Genomic DNA, 20,212 nt, shown 5'->3' on the forward strand with positions numbered 1-20,212 from the left:
GGTTAAACAAAAGGTGACTTGCCCTCTAGCAGTAGTCAGTATTCTATGGCTACCTGTCATACTGAATTTATGGTAAATGTACAGCTTTGGAGAAAGCCTGCTGTTTCTGTGGTGCTCCTGCTGCCCTGGCAGGCTCCTGTGAATTATGCACATCTCCTCTACACTCTGAAATGGCATACGCCAGGTGGGAAAATACTACCAGCTCCAGAGAGCACTAGGCTGGTTTATGGAACAAGGAGGAACTCTGCTGCAGGACCAAGGCTCTGTTTCCCATCCCTCCCCCCAAAATGCCCAGTAATCTTAAAATAACACACAAGACATCTTCCTTCACACAGCAAGGACATTTGGTCAATTTATGAAGCATCAAATATACAGTTTCTTATGTACAAAGTGGACCAGAGGTGAGGGGGTGGGAGACAGCAAGAAACAAAAAGAAAAAAAATGCAGTCAGTTTGGAGTCTTCCAGCCATGAATTCTGGGAGAAAGGGCAGAGAGTGGCCCATGCTGCAGAAAATACATGGGCTGGAGCCCACCCACCCCCTCCTCTCTTAAGAGGTTGCTATTTATAATATATAGTATATACACAGGAATCTCTGTACAGCAACAAACCCAACACAGGAAGTGCAGTGCAGGGTAGGGATAAAGTGCATGCTGGGGGGAGGGCAAAGGGTGGGAAGATCTGATATGGAGAATGGGGGGAGGGAGGGAAGGAAGGAGAAGGGAGCCCAGACCCTGCAGGATGGAACTGGGAGCAACCACAGCAGGGCGAAAACCACCACCACCTACTCGCGGTACAGGCAGGACTCCTGAGTTCCTTCAAGGCTCTGGAGTCAATTAGCGGAGGATGGAGAAGCTGAGGAATGGAGGCTGAGAGTCAGTGAGCCTCCTAAAACCCTTCATTAACTGGTCCTCTGATTATTTTCCCCATCCTCCAAAGAGCTAGAGGCCAGAAATCCTGCCTGCTTTTGTTGAGCGGTTATTCCTAAAACGTTGATGTGGCACACTGGCATGACTTGAGGAAACTCACGTGTCGTGTGCAGCAACAATTAGGTTTATTAAATAATTCTGGTTCCTGTAAGGTTCCAGCTTTTGCTGCCTCTGAAGCCAGGTCCTTCTGCTCACACACTGCAAAAAGAAGGGCCTGCCTTCAGAGAGGGTCAGCCATTGCCCATTGGGCCTCCACTTTTCTATTTAGAAAAATAGTGTGCTTCTACTATCAGAAGCACCACTTTAAAATGTAAAATAATCTCATCCACCAACATTCATAGCATCTCCTTAAAAATATACAGACGAGGCACTGTAACTTTTATGTTTTGAAATCATCCTCTGGCACCCTTGAGCCTACCTCCATATCCCTTTGCCCGGAGTCCTGTCTCCACACGGACTAGACTGGGGAGGGTAGTGGCTCAAGGTAATGTCTTTGGGGAAGGGAGAGTGAGAGGAAAGGTTAGGCATGAATGGGCTCCATTAGCTTGGTTTGGGACAGGAAAAACCGGATCCCACCTTTTTCTAGAAGCAAAGGAATGAGGAAGTAGGGGGTTAAAGTGCATCTAAGCTCCCAAGGAACCAGTGTGTGTGGCAGGTGGTAGTATCTCTCCCCTATTGGTAGGCAGAGAAACACTCTAGGATAAAAGAACAAACTGGGTGGGAGGAGACAATTACACCCCACCCTCCATTCCTATATTCCTCTCTATGCAGTTCAGTGAGGGAATATATCCAGAGAATATATAACACCCCCACCCTTTTAAAATGTTTTCAGTGCAAACCCCTTGATAGGGGTGGGAAGGGAGTAAGAATAGCCCTTTGTGAATAAGAACTGAGAGGGCAAGACAGATTCCTTCCCAAGTTCCCCCAAAATACTGATGATCTGCCCTGCTCTACATATTATCTTCCTTCCTTCCTTCCTTCCTTCCTTCCTTGTAAACAGCAGAAACTCATAAACTCTGTGCAAACTAAAAAGGAGAGCCTCCTTTCTACAAAATGCCAAGGAGCACCAAAGCCCCCGTCTCCATTCCCTCCTACAGAACAAGCCAACAGGCAGAGAAGTGGAAAAAGCTACTTTATAAAACTATGAAAAACTACCCTTCAGAAAGATAAAACCCCTGGCGACCACCACAGATGCCACCAAGCAGGGGTGGGGAGAAAGCATGCTGGAAGCATCCAGGCAGCAAAACATTAAAAGGCTTGGGGAGAGTGAGGCGAGAGAAGCAACCTGAAGGCCCCGTGCCAGGACACACTGGGCCACAGAGTGCAACGAGGCGCTTGCAGTGCCTTTCACTGGGACGCAAGGGATCTGCCTGCAGCTGACCTGCCTTGTTGAGACTTCTCTCCGCCCCCCCCCCCGCCGCTTGGTAGGCAAGGGGGACACAAACAGGAACACCTGGGCAAGGGAGGCATTGCTCCCACCTGCAAAAACAGAAAAAAGTGCCAGACCCTGTTGGCATAGAGCAAGGCTTCTCTTCCATGCAACTACTACATGCTTAAGTCAAGCCCAGGAGCCCACACGGCTCAAAAAAGAGAGAGACTGGTAACTATTTTTGCCCCTCTTTGTATAGCTGAGAGTTACTACATTCCCATCTTCAATTGACTGGGGATGTTCAGGGCTGAGCCCTGAGAAACTAATGGAAATAGTGCTTTAGATGGACTGAACATTGCTTTTTAAAAAGTAAGTCATGCTAGAGACAGCTTTCAGAACTGCTGTTGGGGTAGAAGAACCATTGGCCTGGCTGCATGTGTATGGCCCACCTAACGGTGGCTGGGAGTAGGGCAGTAGCAGCTTCTCCAGCAGACTCATCATCACAAAGCTTATCAGGGCAGCCTGAAAGAAGTGGCAGAGAAGCAGTTCCTAGGTTGTGTGAACTGGGCCTCAGCCAGTTCCTTTAAACACTCAATTGAGAGTTCAAATACAGTAGCAAAGCTTGCTTAGCCTTTTGTGGCATCAAATCCCAAGTGGGGAATTGGCTGCAAACAGAACTGTTGGTCTAGAACAGGGTTTCCCAAACTTGGGTCGCCAGCCATTATTGGACTACAACTCCCATCATCCCTATTTTCTGGGCCTGCTAGCTAGGAATGATGGAAGTTGTGGTCCAACAACACCTGGAGACCCAAGTTTGGGAAACCCTGCTCTGGAACATACCCACCTTTAATTTGCTGCTCTGGCCATCTGCTACCGTTCAGTCACAGCTGCTATTAAAAACTGGAGCAGACAGATATTTGAAGTTAGGCGGGGAGTGGGGAGCAAGAGGCTCTCCTTCGGTCATCCTTCTGAGCTGAAAGCAATGCTCTTCGGGCAGGTCTGATAAATGGCCACCTGCTATGTAAACAAGACACACGGAAGGCAGCCATGGGGGACTGCCTGCTACTTGGCTAACATTTCACAGAAACTTGGTGCAGGTGGGCAAATGCTGGTGCACAGTCCAACGCCAGGAGCAAAAGAAGTATCAGTCATTTGAGAGAGTGGGATCGTGCAAAAGTGCAAGTTCCACTCTACAGCTTATTCTTATGCCTTCAAAACTGCCACACTGCACAAGTTGTCCCTGGCACTAGCATGTCTGACTTGCTTTGCACAAAACAGCAGATGGTGCAATTAAACTGTTCCTGGACTGTTCCACTTTGAACTGCAAGGGGAAACTGCACTGTCAGATCCCCCCCCCCCCCGCACACACAGCTAGCGTATCAGGGAAGAGAGGCTGGAATCCTCCCTGGCACCTGGTTTTTTAGACCACCCAGAAACAGTTTTACTGCTTCGCATGCTGTTTGCATGAATGAGGTATACATACACCATACCATCTCCATCTGTAGCACATTTAGGGAAGAGTCCAAGGGGAAACACTCTGCGTGGCAACAGACCACAATGGCTGCACAAATGCAGAAGGGTTTTCCCCTCTCGCACCTCATGTTTTCAACGTCTCTGAAAAGTTGCCGCATAGTCCTCAGACACCCCATTTTCTGACCAGAAAGGGGGAGGGGTGACACGAAGGGAAGAGAGGAGCCCAAGCGCTAAGTGGCGCCACCCTCAGGCCACGAGTGGGGTTGCAGATCCCAATTTCTTCCTTTCCGAGGCATTGGTTGGAAGGATGCCCTCTCTCAGTTCTGATCCTAGGAAAAAGAGGGAGGGGGTATGGAGTGGGGAGGAAGAAGGGGAATGGCCAAAAAGGTCTGGACACCCACGGGCCCCCACCCCTCCTGACCACCTCACAGCTGTGATGGGAGAAGCCCCGAGCTCCGATATTTATATATTTATAACCTATCAACTCCGTGGTGGCAGTGTTCCTCACACGACGGTGCTGATTCTGTTCACCGGCTTCTGTTTCGGGTTGGGGGGCCCTTGGGAGGGCATGGCTTGAGGGACCCCCTGGTGCATGGAGATGTGCTGGGGCAGGGGGGAGGTAGGGGCAGCCGGAGAGTGGGGACTGAGGGGCGTGTGAGGGGACGGAGGCGGGAGGGGTGGGTAGGAAGGGTGTGGGGGGATGGGGGAATGGGGAGGGGGCATGGGAGGCTGGCCGTGGTGCTGCTGAGCCGGGTGCGCAGGGTGGCCGTGGTGTCCAGGGTAGGGCCCCATGCTGGGGGGCGGAGGCGGCCGCTGCATGAGCTGGGCAGGGTGGTGGCTGAAGATAAAGTGCTTTGGGGCCTGGGGCCTATGCAGGGTGTGCTGCCCACTGACCCCCGACTGATGCAGCTGTTGGGGGTAAGTGTGGGCCAGGGCATGCTGGGGGGCAGGGCTGTAAAGGGGCAGTGGCGAGGTGGGCTGGCGCCCATGGAGGAAAGGGGGGTGCTGGGAGGCGGCGGCAGCAGCAGCCATCTGGTGGGCGCGTTTCTGCTGGACGGGCCGGCCGAGGGTGTAGTGGTGGTGGGGCTGTGGGGTGGGGAAAGCGGGGACGGCCTGCTTCTGTGGTGGGGCGGAGAGCGGGGGCTGCTGGGAGTGGTGGTAGCGCTGGACCTGGGGAGGCAGGGGGTTGGAGGGCAGGGCTAGTGGGGGCGGGGGTGGGGCCGGCTGCTGGGGAGGAGGGGGCTGCTGGGGGTAGGGAGGAGGGGGCTGGGCTGAGGAGCCGTGGCAGTACTGGGCATGGAGAGCCTGCAGCTTGGACTGGCTGCCATCCGGGAGGGAGGGGTGGCTGTGATGGGGGTGGTGGTGGTGAGAGGAGGAGGCGGAGGAGGAGGAGGCGGAGGCCTGGCCAGGGGGCGTCTGAAAGGGGCCCTTCCCACGCTTGCTGCCGAAAAGGGAGCCCAGGAAAGAGGAGGAGTTTGAGGGGGGCCGAGGCTGGGGCTTGTACTCCTCGGGAGGGGGAGGCGGTGGCACTCTCTGGTGGGGGCGTGGGCTGCTAATAATAGACCCCTGACGGGATGTAGGTGGGTGGAGGGAGAGGAAGCAGAAAGGAGAAAGAGAGACACACACACAGAGAGAGAAAGATGGGGTATTAGACAACTGGCTCCTATAATTCCCCCACACCTATGGGGCTAGGACTTGATACTCAAAGATGGCCATACTTTTCTGCCTGCCTGAAGAAGGGTTGGCTTTAACTAAAAGTAATTCAGACTGGGACGAGTCCGCCAACTCTTCTGCACCAAAGAAATGACTTCCCACATCCCTTAAACCTCTGTGTCTTCCTCTGCTAAGAGTGGAAGTAAATGCGAAAGAGAGAAAGAAAGAGAGAAGAGAGAGGCTGCAAGGCAGAGAGTGGGAAGGCTTGGGGAAACTCCACCTGTGTCCCTCCCCACCCTCAATCTCTGGCTCCCTTTCCTCCTCCTCCACCTCCTCCTCCTTCAGCCCACTTACTTCAATTGTGCTGTCCAAGGATCCCACGCTGTTACGGCGGCCCCGCTTGCCTGCAACAGAGCAGGGGTTAGCGAGACCTGAACGCCACCCTCCCCCCCCTTACAGCCAACACTCCCACTTTGGAGGGGAGGGAAAAAGGGGAGCCCAGGCCAAGAGCCCCCAGCCATCCCGCAACCCAATCCCACAAAGCACAGCAACAGAGCAGAGGAAGAGTTAGCAGAAGACAGGACCTAAAATACAGAGAGAGTCTCCTCCCCTCTCCCACTTCAGTCAGATGCAGGGTGGCCATGGTCTTACGGGCCTATAGGAAGCAGGGGGCCTCTTCTGCTCTGTGTCATTCTCTGTGTCAAAGTATGCCCTCGGCAGTGTCCTGCCCCCTTTTTAACACACACACACACACACACACACACACACGTTGGGTTTCTTCAGGCACTTCCAAGCTGTTTTTTTAGGTGGGATTCAGTCACAGACCACTGCATTTGAGCTGCGCAATTACAGCTGAGTGAGAGGTCTTCTGCAACAAACCCATTTCCTGAAAAGTTCAGACTTTAGCAGTAAGAGAAGTGATAGGAAAATGTGTGGGGTAGCACTTTGCTTTGATGCAATGTCGTCTAACCTCTCAAGATGGGATAGGCAGCATTAAGCAATAATCTCCCTGTGAACAAATCAGAATGCTCAACAAGCACCCTTCCTCACAATCAGGTTGGCTCCAAAAAGCAAGAGAGACACACATCCATCCACCAAAAGCACTGAGTCACCAGCAAACAGCAGCCACCCAATCAACACTACGAATCCCAAATCCCGGGCCTCAATGTTTTTTAGTCAGATGTGTGGATTAGAATTAAAATCATGGTGGATGAAACATTATCCATACGTTACATGTTCTTTTTAGCCAGTAGAGGGAGCCACAATAATTACATTCTAGAGATGGGCTGATTTCTGGAGTGGAACCAAAATCAAGCAAAGTTGGAGAAGAACTGAGCTTTTTTAAAAAAATCTGGATGCCACCAAAACATCTATGTGAAAGACAGCGTGTCTTCAGTGGAATCAAGTGTCAAAGGCTTTTCTGGTAACCCCCTGCTCCAGTGCATTGCAAGTGGCACTGTGTGGTCGACATCAGCAAATAAAAACTAGCATGCCAAGGAGAAGGTTCAGCCTCGACTTCTCCACGGCCTGCCATTTTCCTACACGTAGGGATTTTACTTCTTCATTCAAATAAGCAACTGCCACATCTAAACCCTGAAGTGGTAGTCTAGAAAAATGCCCTACCAGAAAACTGGTATGAAGTGGCCCAAAGTCTGGAATCTACAAAAAAGGAACCCAAAATGGCTCACGAAGCTTTACTCGAGGCATGCAAAGGCCTCTAACACACTGGGGGCGGGGCGGTCAGTGATGTCATGCGATGGTCTACCTTAGAGGCCCTCAAGGATGCCTGGCAAAGCCTGGCATGCTAGAAAAATCCCAAGACCTGTCACAAATTTAATTTCCTGTGGAATCTAGTGATGTTTCTTTTGAAGTTCTCATCAGCATAAACCCAGAAATTCCTTCCTTATCTTCATCCCAGCCTGAAGCCCTCTAGGCTCTCCCATCCTGGAGCCATGGAAGGTCCTGACCCCCAGCCGCTCACCAGCGTCAGAGAGGTCCCGAAGGGAGCTGCTGAGGGCGCTCCGCTTCAGCCCTTCTCCCACAGTGTAGGCATCCTCCAGGCTACTGCGAGTCAGGGTCCCATTCACGGCATCCTTGGGCCCAGATGAGGGGGAGGCATTGGGGCGCATCACTCCTTTTTGCTTCTCTAGCTCCGCTGTGTGTAGAAGAAAAAGAGAGAGGCAGTGAGATTTGGGGGCCGTTCTGCTGGATGCTTCTCGGCCCTCCCCGACAAACAGGACTTGCTTCCAGTTTACACCAAAGGAGTCTACAAGTGATGCTTGGAAATAATAAACAAAAATCATGAAACATTTGCAGGGTTTTATCTGAAACAGGGGAAGAGAACCAGCAGCCCTTGAAATGTTGTTGAACTACAATACCCAACATCCCTGAACAGTGGGAGGCATCTAAAGAAACTGGTGTGGCTGCATAAGCAGCTTACAAATGGGCTGAGATGTAAGAAGAGCATGTATAAGAAACGGAAAATCACAAAGGTGGCGCCTTCCCTGTGGAAAACCCTCCCTTCAGATGTCAAGGAGATAAGGAACTATACAACTTTTAGAAGGCATCTGAAGGCAGCCCTGTATTGGGAGGTTTTTAATGTTTGATGCTTTTTATGTTTTATATATTCTGTAAGCTGCCCAGAGTGGCTGGGGAAAGCCAGCCAGATGGGTGGGGTATTTTATTATTATTATTATTATTATTATTATTATTATTATTATTATTATTATTATTATATTATTATTATTATTATTATTATTATTATTATTATTATTACCCATTTTCATATCCATTTCCATAGCAATGAGGACTAGAATCACTTAAGTATTGTGTAATGCACACAGTTCTGCTCTCAAACCCTCTTCTCACCCCCCTTGGCTTATTACAAACCTCAATTCAGGCTAGCCTAGCAGCCTCACAATTATTTGAGTCAGGGCTTCTTTTCAAAAAATGGAAAGCGGTGCTTCCCATGAATTTCTGTTTGAAGAATGGATTGAAGGATATTCAGTGAGTAAGATGACTCTTCCCTTTCAAATCTTTTGCCTCCTCTTCCAGGGGAGGAGCCACCCTGCCCCCCAGAACTAACTGGCAGAGTTGATAATGTCATCCCACCCCCCGCAAGATGAGCACAGCCAGGGTGACAATGCCCAGCACAAAAACCTATGCCAAAACAGACACAGTTTGCATTTGGAAATTACATAGCACAACACTTATACTCTCATTCAAACCAAGACAGCAAAAATATGTGAATTCACACTCCAAAAGAGAATGAAGGGGATATAAGGAATGAAGCACCACTTCTTGGCGCACGGAAACGCCGCTTACCTTCCTGCCGGAGCGGTACCTATTGATCTGCTTGCACTGCATGCTTTCGAACTGCTAGGTTGGCAGGAGCAAGGACCGAGCAACAGAAGCTCACCCTGTCACAGGGATTCGAACCGCCGACCTTCTGATCGGCAAGCCCTAGGCTCTGTGGTTTAACCCACAGCACCACCCGCGTCCCTCTGTCTCTTAGGTAGGTGCTTGCATTTGTACTTATGTGTAGAATGCCTTCTAGATTGGGATCTGGTTCTCTTATGACCCCTAGACCTGTGTATAGAGCCTTTAATTTCCTTAGAAATATATATTATTATCCATGACATAAATTTAGGAAATTCCCTTTTCCTGGGGAAAACCTCAGAAAGGTGTGTGGACTGAGCACTGCCCACTCATGACACCTGGAGAAGGCAATATGAAATATTCCCTGTGTCTGGGGACTTTCAAAAGAGAACCCTCAGGATCCTGCCCCTCACCCAAAGGGGGCTGCAGTGGGGGTGGCAGAATATCAATGAAACATGGCTCAGCAGCCATGACACCAAAAACAAAACAAAACAAAACCTGGTCTCAGCCAACTCCTACAGACAATAAACAACACAGAAGAAGCAAGAATTAAGGCAAAAGAGAAACAACAAAGGAATTGTTTTCCTCACAGAGAAAAAAAGAACCTGCTAACTTGACCAGAAGTAGGGCAGAACTGGAGGGTGGCCCCTGGAAGAGGAGGCAAAAGACTCAAAAGGCCCTGCCTATCTAGCCCAGTGGGAGAAGTCACCCTATTCCCTGAATGTCTTCCAGTCCACTCTGGCAAACCTGGGCTGCTGGATGCTGCCCCAATGATGCCATCAGCAACCCTCATCCATTATCCCACCCGCTGCCTCCCTTCCTATCCATGTCCCCCCTCCTGTCCTTCAACAATCCCCACCCATCACTCACATTCCACACGGTACTTCTCCATCTCTTGCACTTCAGCAATGGATTCCCGCAAGTCACTGGTGAAGCGCAACCGATCCTGCAGGCTGGGGGCATTGAAGATGATCAGGACTTTCCTCTCCCCACCAGGAACAGCTGAGAGCAGTTTAATCCCGAACTGGTAATCTGGGTGGCAGAAAGTGAGATGCTGGGTGACTGTGGGCCCCACTACTCACCCTCCCCTTCAATGCGGGTAACTGGCAACACAGAGCTGAGCCCAGGCAAAGGATTTGCTCCAAGATGGGGAACCAGAACATCTCCAGCTACAGACAAAGGCATGAGGCATGAGGTCCACAATAGGTATGGGGCTGAAAGCACAACATCAGTGTGGATCACTGAGAAGAGCTCAGGGGACTAATCACGGAGAGAATGGAGAAAAGATGCTGATCTGGGAGAGCTGATAGTATGTTGTGCTGGTTGAGCCCTGGGTTGGTGCAACAACCAGGCTTCCAGGCTCCTGTATCATGACCTATGGTTAAGAGAAACTCACATGAATTCTGGAAGAGCTGCAACTGCATCTCAACAAGAGGGAAGCTCTGGCGGAAACTGTAGGTCACAAGGATCTTCTTCTTCTGGAATATCTTTGTCACCTAAATGGTGTGAGGAGATGCAGTGGGAAAGCAAAGGATCAATGAGGAGTAGAGAGAGCAGTGAGCTAACTGTTCACTAACCCAAGCACAGTGCTCAGAATTACAGTCACCCAATTGGCTGAAACCTGCTTCTTTCCTGAGTTGCAACAGTCTAACCTACAAGTTAAGAACTTATTTGCTCTTATTGTCTGTTCAACCCATAAGGTATTTTCCTATGGATGTTTTCAGAGCAGAGTGGGAGCTCAGAAGAAGCTTGGATAGACATTGTGGAAAGAAAAGGGGGCGGGCTATGGGGAGAGATCTTTTGCTTTTTTTTTATCAAGGGTGTTGCATAAGGTTTGTATAAATTTAAATTTGAACAATGGGGTATATAAATTGTGCTTTAAATCAGAAACAGAACTTGTGGAAACAACAATATGAAAGGGGAATACGGTAGGGGTGGGGGAAGGGGGGAGTCCCAGAAAGTGGATGTTTGAAAATAAGGTTCTAAATGTATCTTCATAATTTCTTTTCTTCTCTTTCTGTATTTTGGAAACTTCAATAAATATTATTTAAAAAAAAAAAAAAAACAGAAGAAGCTTGGATGGAATGCGGCATGGATGTTTAAAACAGATTCATTAATTTAATTTATCCACAGAGTCCTTTTCTTTACTATGTGGTGCTACTGACAAAAACATTATTTTTTAATTAGTCAGTCTCCTGCATTGAGACAGCCTATTACCTCATGGCAATGGCCATGTGGCATCACAAAAGCACTGCGGGAGAGAACCAGGAGGCAGCAGACAGACAGGCAAGTATAAAGCACAGCTCAGCAGTCATAGCTTCTTCCAAGAAATCTTGAAGATTTTTGTGACAATGTCCACAAGGTCCAACTTCACCCAGGCATGTCAAAGCAGGTGCATGGTGAGGCAGCCAAATCTGCTCAAAACAAGCAACTCCATCATCTAACCCTCCCTCCACCACCAAAACCTGGTCTTAGCTCCCTGCCCTGACCTTACCACTAACAAATCGTTGAACAGGAAGACCTCCCTCTGGTGCAGCCCAAGCCTCTGTGGCCGGTTGGGGTCAGGGACCTCATACAGCTGGCAGCAGCAAACCAGGCGCCTGTGGGGCAAAGAGAGAACCTGGGTGGGACAGACAGACAGAAAATGTTAAGAGTGGAGCCAAAAAGAGGGGCAGTAAACCCAAATCCATCTCCTCAGACAGCCTCTTCCCACTCACCGGCTTTTTGCCCACAATCATTCGCTCCACTGCTTGGACCTGGGATACGTGGTCATCATTGGTGCGCAGCTCCCGACTCTGAATTCTCTGGTAAATCCCTACCAGCAGGTCACGGGGAATGTCCTCGCCGTTATCTACCCCTGGTGAAGCAACAACAAAAGAGCAAGTCCATAGGCTGCAGGAAAAGACTAGGCCAGATTTAGTCACTCTCAAAAGCAAAAGCAGCTCTGTGAAGTGCTTTCCATAGGTTATTCCCATGAGTCTTTGCAACAAAGTAAGCTAATAATATTATTTCATTACTGAAGACAGAGGTTGGAGGAATGAATGACTTATCTGATGCTACTACTAGCCAGGCTTACATCTGCTGGTGCACACAGCCTGATCACTACTGCTTTGGTCTTTCATTTGCACAAGGGGCGTAAACAAACCAGGAAGGTTAGCATTATGACTGAATAAAGGATTGTGGTTTATTTCACCCTAACATGCCAGGTTTAATAAGCCAGCAGCAAACCTTGGATCTCTTTTTAGTAAAAGCAATATGGAATGTTTGTGAAACACATATGATCTCTCCCAGAGGCTTCATATAGATGTTGAAAAGCATTAGGGTGAGGATGGAGCCCTGAGGCACCCTGCAAGTGAGAGCCCAGGGGTCTGAACAGTCATCCCCCAACACCACTTTCTGGACATGGCCCCAGAGGGTGGAATGGAACTACTGCATAATTGTGCCCCCAGCTCCCAAATCCCCCGCATGGTCCAGAAGGATACCATGGTCACTGGTATCAAAAGCTGCTAAGAGATCCAGCAGAACCGGGAAACAGCTTTCATAGAATCATAGAATCATAGAGTGGGAAGAAACCACAAGGGCCATCGAGTCCAACCCCCTGCCAAGCAGGAAACACCATCAGAGCACTCCTTTTTTTATATATATAAATATTTATTAAGTTTTCCAATTTTATGCAAACACAAAAAGAAAAAGAAAAATATTAAAAACAAATCAATTTCAATAACAATTTTTCAGTAACATATTTCTTTGACTTCCTCATACCTCCCCTTCTTGTTTTCTAGTTCAAATTGTTAATCCAGCAAATCCTAATCTCTTAACATTCCTTTTAACTAACACCTTATTTTCCAATCAACTTTTTAAATTTTATGAATTACCGTATTTTTCGCTCTATAACACGCTCCCAACCATAACACGCACATAGTTTTTAGAGGAGGAAGACAAGAAAAAAAATATTCTAAACGAAACAGTGGATGTATGATTTTTGTGGTTCATGCTGTGGCCACAGACATGTGATCTGACGGTGAGTTTGGGGTAGCCCAATGCAAAAATCCTGAGGATCCACGTGGATCCGTACTTTGTAACCACGTTTTTGCACCACTGCGGCCCCAGGCAACAGTGGGTGCGTGATTTTTTTGGTGCATGCTGTAGCCATGGACATGCTATGTGATCTGATGGTGAATTTGGGGTGACCCAGTGCAAAAATCCTGAGGATCCATGTGGATCCGTGTTTTGTAACCACGTGAATGAAGGAACTGTCAGTAATGTATGATATCTCCAATACAGTGATGAAGGAAGAGGGGGGGGGAGCTCACACTTGTCCTAGGCAAAGCAGCCAACTCCTATAGGCCTAGGTGCCTTCACCCCCCCATTAAATATTTGAGGGAGTCATCCCCCATCCCCCATTGTGGCATGTGAGTGGGGCTTACCTGGCTGTCCCCCCAATATTTTTTGAAGTTGGAAGAGGGAGGGAGGGAAGGAAGAGAGAGGGGGAACTCACATTTGTGGAGCTGCCTTGCCTTGAACCGGAGCAAAAAGAGGAGGAGGAGACTCAGGGACACGAGCCTTGTAAGCTGCTTTGTTTGAATTTACCGGTGAGGTGCTGGGGGAGGGACGGAAGGGGATGCCCTCTTTGTCCCTCCTTCCGGCTCATTGTAAAAAAAGCAGAGTAAGAGCCGCTTACATTTGTGTAAGGGAGAACCATAGAGCAGGCAGACACTGAGAAAGAGAGGCTGTCTCCCTTTCCCCACCTTGGCTTTTACACGCTGCGCGCAGCTCTTGCCAGCTTCCGAGCGCCCACCTCGCCAAAAAGCCATAGAGGAGGCAGACAGGAGAAAGAGAGGCTGTCTCCCTTTCCCCACCTTGGCTTTTACACACTGCGTGCAGCTCTTGCTGGCTTCCGAGCTGCTTCCCTTCTCCCACCTCGCCAAAAAGCCATAGAGCAGGCAGACAGGAGGAAGAGAGGCTGTCTCCCGACACTCAGCTGTTGCTCAGCTGTTGCCGGCTTCTCAGCCAGCCAAGCGGAGGAAGAGAGGCTGCCGAACAGCCAGCAAGAGCGGTTCCTCCTGCCTGCATTCGCTCCATAACACGCACACACATTTCCCTTTACCTTTTAGGCGAAAAAAACTGAGTGTAATGGTGCGAAAAGTACGGTAAACAATTTTAATCCCAGTTATCTTTATCATAACAGCTAGAGACCTCATAAATTCAATCCAGCATCTTTTCAGAGTTCACTAATTTTGTAGTATTTCTGTAAATAGTCCTTGAATTTCTTCCAATCTTCTTCTGCCGACTCTTCTCCCTGGTCGCGGATTCTGCCGGTCATTTCTGCCAGTCCCATACAGTCAATCAACTTCATCTGCCATTCTTCCAGAGTGGGTAGATCTTGCGTCTTCCAGTGCTTTGCTATAAGTATTCTTGCTGCCGTTGTAGCATACATAAAAAAGGTTCTGTCCTTCTTTGGCACCAAATGGCCGACTATGCCCAAGAGAAAAGCCTCTGGTTTCTTCAAGAAGGTATACTTAAATACCTTTTTCATTTCATTATAAATCATTTCCCAGAAAGCCTTAATCTTTGGGCACGTCCACCAAAGGTGAAAGAATGTACCTTCAACCTCCTTACATTTCCAACATTTATTATCGGGCAAATGATATATTTTTGCAAGCTTGACTGGGGTCATGTACCACCTGTATATCATTTTCATAATATTCTCTCTTAAGGCATTACATGCCGTAAATTTCATACCGGTGGTCCATAACTGTTCCCAGTCAGCGAACATAATGTTATGTCCAACATCTTGTGCCCATTTAATCATAGCTGACTTAACCGTTTCATCCTGTGTATTCCATTTCAGCAGCAAGTTATACATTTTTGACATAATCTTAGTTTTAGGTTCTAGCACTTCTGTTTCTAATTTAGATTTTTCCACCTGGAAGCCAATTTTCTTGTCCAAATTATAAGCCTCCATTATCTGAAAATAATGAAGCCAGTCTCGCACTTTATTTTTTAGTTTCTCAAAGCTCTGCAATTTCAGTCTGTCTCCTTCTTGTTCCAAAATTTCCCAATATTTTGGCCATTTGGCCTCCATATTGAGCTTTTTCTGGGCTTTCGCTTCCATTGGTGACAACCACCTCGGGGTCTTATTTTCCAGTAAATCCTTGTATCTGATCCAAACATTAAACAAAGATCTCCTAACAATATGATTTTTAAATGCTTTATGAGCTTTAACCTTATCATACCACAAATATGCATGCCATCCAAAAACGTTGTTAAAACCTTCTAAATCCAAAATGTCTGTGTTTTCAAGAAGCAGCCAGTCTTTCAACCAGCAGAATGCTGCTGATTCATAGTAAAGTTTGAAGTCTGGCAGGGCAAAACCACCCCTTTCTTTTGCATCAGTTAAAAACTTATATTTTATCCTGGGCTTCTTGCCCTGCCAGACAAATTTAGAAATGTCTTTCTGCCACTTCTTAAAACAATCCATCTTGTCCACAATTTGTAATGTTTGAAACAAAAATAACATTTTAGGCAATACATTCATCTTTATAGCTGCAATTCGACCCATCAAGGAAAGCTTCAAATTTGACCATATTTCGAGATCTTTTTTCACTTCTAACCAGCATTTCTCATAGTTATTTTTAAATAAATTCCCATTTTTAGATGTCATATTAATCCCCAGATATTTCACTTTCTTCACCACAGTCAAACCTGTTTCATTCTGAAATTTCTCTTTTTCAAACAATGTCAAATTTTTCTCTAAAACCTTTGTTTTGGACTTATTCAGTTTAAATCCTGCCACCTGACCAAATTCTTGAATTAATTCTAAGACTCTTTTAGTACTAGATTCTGGCTCCTGTAACGTCAAAACTAGGTCATCTGCAAATGCTCTCAATTTATACTGTTTGGCTCCGACCTGTATGCCTTTAACCAACCAGTCCCTTCTAATCATATTCAGCAAAACCTCCAGGACCGATATAAAAAGTAAAGGGGAGATTGGGCACCCTTGTCGTGTCCCTTTTTCAATCTTAAATTGTTCCGTAACTACATTATTTACAATTAATTTAGCCTTTTGTTCAGAATATATTGCACTTATACCATTTTCAAAACCTTGGCCTACCCCCATACCCTGTAAGTTCTTTTTCATAAAACTCCAAGAAATGTTGTCAAAGGCTTTCTCCGCGTCCACAAATATCAAAACAGCTTTAGTATTTATGTTCACATCTAACTTTTCCAAAATGTCAATTACATTCCTCAAGTTATCAGATATATGTCTTCCCGGCAGAAAGCCCGCTTGGTCCTTATGTATCTCTTCAATCAATACTCTTTTCAATCTCTTGGCCAAAATATCAGCAAAAAATTTGTAATCCACATTTAATAAGGATATGGGACGGTAGTTTTTAAGTTGGTTCTTTTCAGTCTCTGTTTTCGGTATAAGTGTAATGTAGGCCTCTTTCCACGATTCTGGTGCCCTTTTCCCTTCTAGAATCTTGTTGCAGACTTCCTTCAGAGGTTGCACCATCAGAGCACTCCTGACATATGGTTGTCAAGCCTCTGCTTAAAGACCTCCAAAGAAGGAGACTCCACCACACTCCTTGGCAGCAAATCCCACTGTCGAACAGCTCTTACTGTCAGGAAGTTCTTCCTAATGTTTAGGTGGAATCTTCTTTCTTGTAGTTTGGATCCATTGCTCCATGTCCGCTTCTCTGGAGCAGCAGAAAACAACCTTTCTCCCTCCTCTATGTGACATCCTTTTATATATTTGAACATGGCTATCATATCACCCCTTAACCTCCTCTTCTCCAGGCTAAACATGCCCAGCTCCCTTAGCCGTTCCTCGTAAGGCATCGTTTCCAGGCCTTTGACCATTTTGGTTGCCCTCCTCTGGACACGTTCCAGTTTGTCAGTGTCCTTCTTGAACTGTGGTGCCCAGAACTGGACACAGTACTCCAGGTGAGGTCTGACCAGAGCAGAATACAGTGGCACTATTACTTCCCTTGATCTAGATGCTATACTCCTATTGATGCAGCCCAGAATTGCATTGGCTTTTTTAGCTGCCGCGTCACACTGTTGGCTCAACTCTGTCCCTAGGCCACAGGAGATCATCAACCAGCAGGACCAAGGCGGTTTCAGTTCCATGATGGGGCCTGTCAGAAGTTGAGTGAGCTAAATCCTGAGGATTATTATATCTGTGGTGCTGCAAAAAAGTAAGACTGCACAAACAATAAAGAATAAAGCTTGCTTCCTTCCCTCCATCCATTCCTGGCCCTCCTGTACAATCTGTAAGTGCATGTAAGAGTTTTCCTTTGATCTGAAAGGTTGTCTGCGAGGGAGGTTAAGGTCACCCTCATTTTCTATGCCTTAAAAATACCGCAAGGCACACTAGCAAGATGCACTTTAACTTAGGTTGTGCTTTCTTCTCATTTCAATAGGAGGGTGGTGGCTGTTCTGCTGAAGTAACCAATCACTGTTTGGTCATTATTTTTGTAGCCCATCACTGTCAGTCTAGGGAGAGAAGAGTCAGCAACAGCAGGTGCAGCGGATTGCAGAGTTCCCCTCCTGACAGTAGCACGAGGGGATGGATGGAGTCTGAGAGGGAAGGAGAGGGGTCAGCCCTCCTTCTCTTCTCCTGTACATCTGGCCAGATGGTTCGCAGCCCTGCTGGAGCCATGCCTGCTCTCCCCAGGCCCTTCTCCTGCTGCTGCCCCTGCTGAAGGGGTCCTGAGGGCCCGTGGCAGGCGGAGGGAGGCTGTGGGGCTGCAGGGAGGTCCGGAGTCTGTCCCAGAGAGGCCAGCCCTTCAAGAGCAAACAAGGGCCATCCTGCAAGGGGTCCCCTTCCCCCCTTTCCTGGGAGTGCTGGAACTGGCCTTTCAGGGCCCCCACACCTGCGCAGCTGAGGGACTCGCTGCTGCTGCGGGAGTCAGGACAAACCCCAGGGCCCCTTAGCACAGGCGCCCAGTGACTCCTCTGAGGAGTCTGCAGAAAGATCCGTCTCCAAAAACAAGATTCCTCTTGAGAAATGCCTTTCCGCCTGTTCAAGCCTTTCCCCCAGAACATCCAGAAGCCTTCCAGGCTCTAGGCTAGGGGTCCCCAAACTAAGGCCTGTGGGCAGGATAAGGCCCGAGAGACTCGTTTATCTGGCCCGCGCGAACCCCGCCACCCGCTCTTACCGACGCTGTGCTGTGCAGCTGCCCACTTCCGGGTCAGAGGAGCACCAGAAATAGCTTGTGCACATGCGCAAGCATTATTTCCGGTGCACATCCAGGTTGGAGGAAGCCCGTGCACATGCACACAAGCTATTTCCAGTGCTTTTCCGACCTGGAAGTGCAATGCAAATAGCATGTGCGCACGCGTATGGGCACACGCTCCCCTGCCCTCCGCGCGATCGACGCTGGAGACACCGGCTCAAGGCACGATAAGTTTGCTGACCCCTGCTGTAGGCCGAAAAACAAAGAACAAAGGGCCCAGAATATGGATGCTGGGAGGAGGGAAAGCAGAGCTCTATGGAGCTGGGAGAAAATGAGAACCCGGTAGGAGTAGCGGAAGGGAGCAGAAAGAGGGTAAGGAGCAAACAAACAAAGGGAAAATCCCTTCCAAGTTGGCATTCCCGCCTCTTCTCTTTTGCTGCACCCAGAGCAGCCGGCAAAACAGCCTGCCAGTGGCTTGCAGAAAGCTGAACTGGAGATAAAGGGGTTGTCCTGCACCAGGTATAGTCTCCAAAGAGTTCACTTCCTGCCAGTGGTGAAATGAAACTGGGATGGCTTCTGGGATTTTCCTGTCCCTGGAAATCGGGACACTTGGAATGTATGCTACAGATCTCTCTCTAGCTTCTGAGATTTTAGCAGGCATTGTTCATGCACCTGCAAGCTGCCTTTTTAGCCACAATGGCAAGAAACCTGTTGGGTTTAAAACACACATATGCACACACACACGGCTTTTGGGAAGCTGCATTTTATGCTTGACACATTTTGTGCTTTCACTGAACTCCCAGGGAAGTAGAGGACTCCTTTGGGATTCCAACCATGTGATCATGAGGAGCCAAGTGTAAGAGACAATGCCAGAAAGGATCATTTGAGTGCTGTTCTTGCTTACCTCGCAAATTTTTGATGAAGTCATCCAGCTTCATCTTCCTCTCCGCCTTGACACTGGGGCTGTACATGTCGGTATTAAGGAGGATGATGGCAAAAGCCAAGATGAAAATAGTGTCTGGATTCCGGAACTGGCGCACCAAGGGGGCATTGCACACACAGTAGCGTTGGCTGAAATGAAATGCGGTGGAAGTCAAGGCGAAAAGAAAGCAACCATCAGCACAAAAGGCCAGAGGAAGTGAAGAGTCAGAAGCAGCTCAAGAGATTTTGCTGCTGAAGGTGAGTGGTTTCCTCGGAGTTTAACCGTCAATCCCTCTTCCCAGTGAACTCTGGAAACTGAGCTCTGTGAGGGATATGGGGCTCCCAGGATCCTACAAGTGGGATACTACTTCACATGTATGGTGTAGAGGGGGGTTTTAGAGGACTGAAGGTAAAAGCCATTATCTAACCATTCTGGGGTCTAAATTAAAAATAGTATCCCCCCCCCAAAAAAATGTATAATTCATACTGAGGCAGGAAGTTCTAAAATTAAAGGGGTTCATTGGCTCTCTTATTCTATTTTCAAATTATAAATATGTATGAAAATTCCACATCCCATTATGGAAGAATACAACTCACAGCTACTACATTCATTTACAGACAGCCTTCTAGTCATATAAATAGCAGGGTTGCACACTCTAAGCTGGATTAATCAACAGATTCATTACCAAAGGATTAAGCTGATTTACTGGTGGAACCCAAATTTAAAATTGATGAAGCTGAAAATTAAAAGACATTCTTTGTTTTTTGAGGTTGTTTTGGTTCTGGTGCATTACTATAATATGGAACAAAAAAAGAAAAATATGGCCTTTTCTTCTAACAATTAACAGTAGCTTTTCTTTATTAAAACACAAGTTCTCACACATTCTCTTCAATATCACAATTCAAAAACTCATATTACAAATGTTTTGTAGCAGGCTAATGTATGTAACTATGAGCAGGTAATTCACTAATTAATCTATTTAGAGACATAGGTTGGATCCAGACTGAGTTAGTTGCACTTGGTTTCAAATGAAATAAATAGGACTTAAGTCACAACTAATTTGTCCCATTTTTCAATGGGTACCAAATTCAATTACATAGGGCTTATCCACGTTTCAGTTTGTGCTGTGATTACTAGGGACAGGTCCGTGATTTGCAAAGATGCTATTTCTATTTCAGACAGTCCCTATAGTCAATGATACATGAAACTTTAAGGAATGGCAGAAAGATCTATCTAAGTTTATTTGGCAGGGGAGAAAACCCAGGATAAAACATAAGATTATGATTGATAGCAAAGAGAGAGGTGGTT

The 20,212-nt window shown here is 47.5% G+C and overlaps 1 protein-coding gene across 11 annotated transcripts in view; it reads right to left on the bottom strand.

The window, feature by feature from the left end:
* Positions 1–326: 326 nt before the first annotated feature.
* The window catches only part of IQSEC2 (IQ motif and Sec7 domain ArfGEF 2), a 158,125-nt gene continuing 138,239 nt past the window's right edge, over positions 327–20,212 (bottom strand). For 8 of the 11 annotated variants that reach the window (XM_083592095.1, XM_083592091.1, XM_083592098.1 and 5 more), the window contains 8 exons: positions 18,887–19,053; positions 11,518–11,657; positions 11,295–11,420; positions 10,197–10,296; positions 9,671–9,832; positions 7,404–7,577; positions 5,777–5,826; positions 327–5,335 (listed from right to left, as the gene is read on the bottom strand). In XM_083592095.1, the coding sequence (XP_083448221.1) occupies positions 4,274–5,335; positions 5,777–5,826; positions 7,404–7,577; positions 9,671–9,832; positions 10,197–10,296; positions 11,295–11,420; positions 11,518–11,657; positions 18,887–19,053 (1,981 nt within the window). In that variant the 3' untranslated portion in view covers positions 327–4,273. The remainder of the gene's footprint in view (positions 5,336–5,776; positions 5,827–7,403; positions 7,578–9,670; positions 9,833–10,196; positions 10,297–11,294; positions 11,421–11,517; positions 11,658–18,886; positions 19,054–20,212) is intronic. The other 3 variants (XM_083592094.1, XM_083592092.1, XM_083592093.1) reach the window with 3 other exon arrangements.

The sequence above is a fragment of the Podarcis filfolensis genome (genome assembly GCF_964270895.1).
Source record: "Podarcis filfolensis genome assembly, chromosome: 17".
Lineage (NCBI taxonomy): Eukaryota > Metazoa > Chordata > Lepidosauria > Squamata > Lacertidae > Podarcis > Podarcis filfolensis.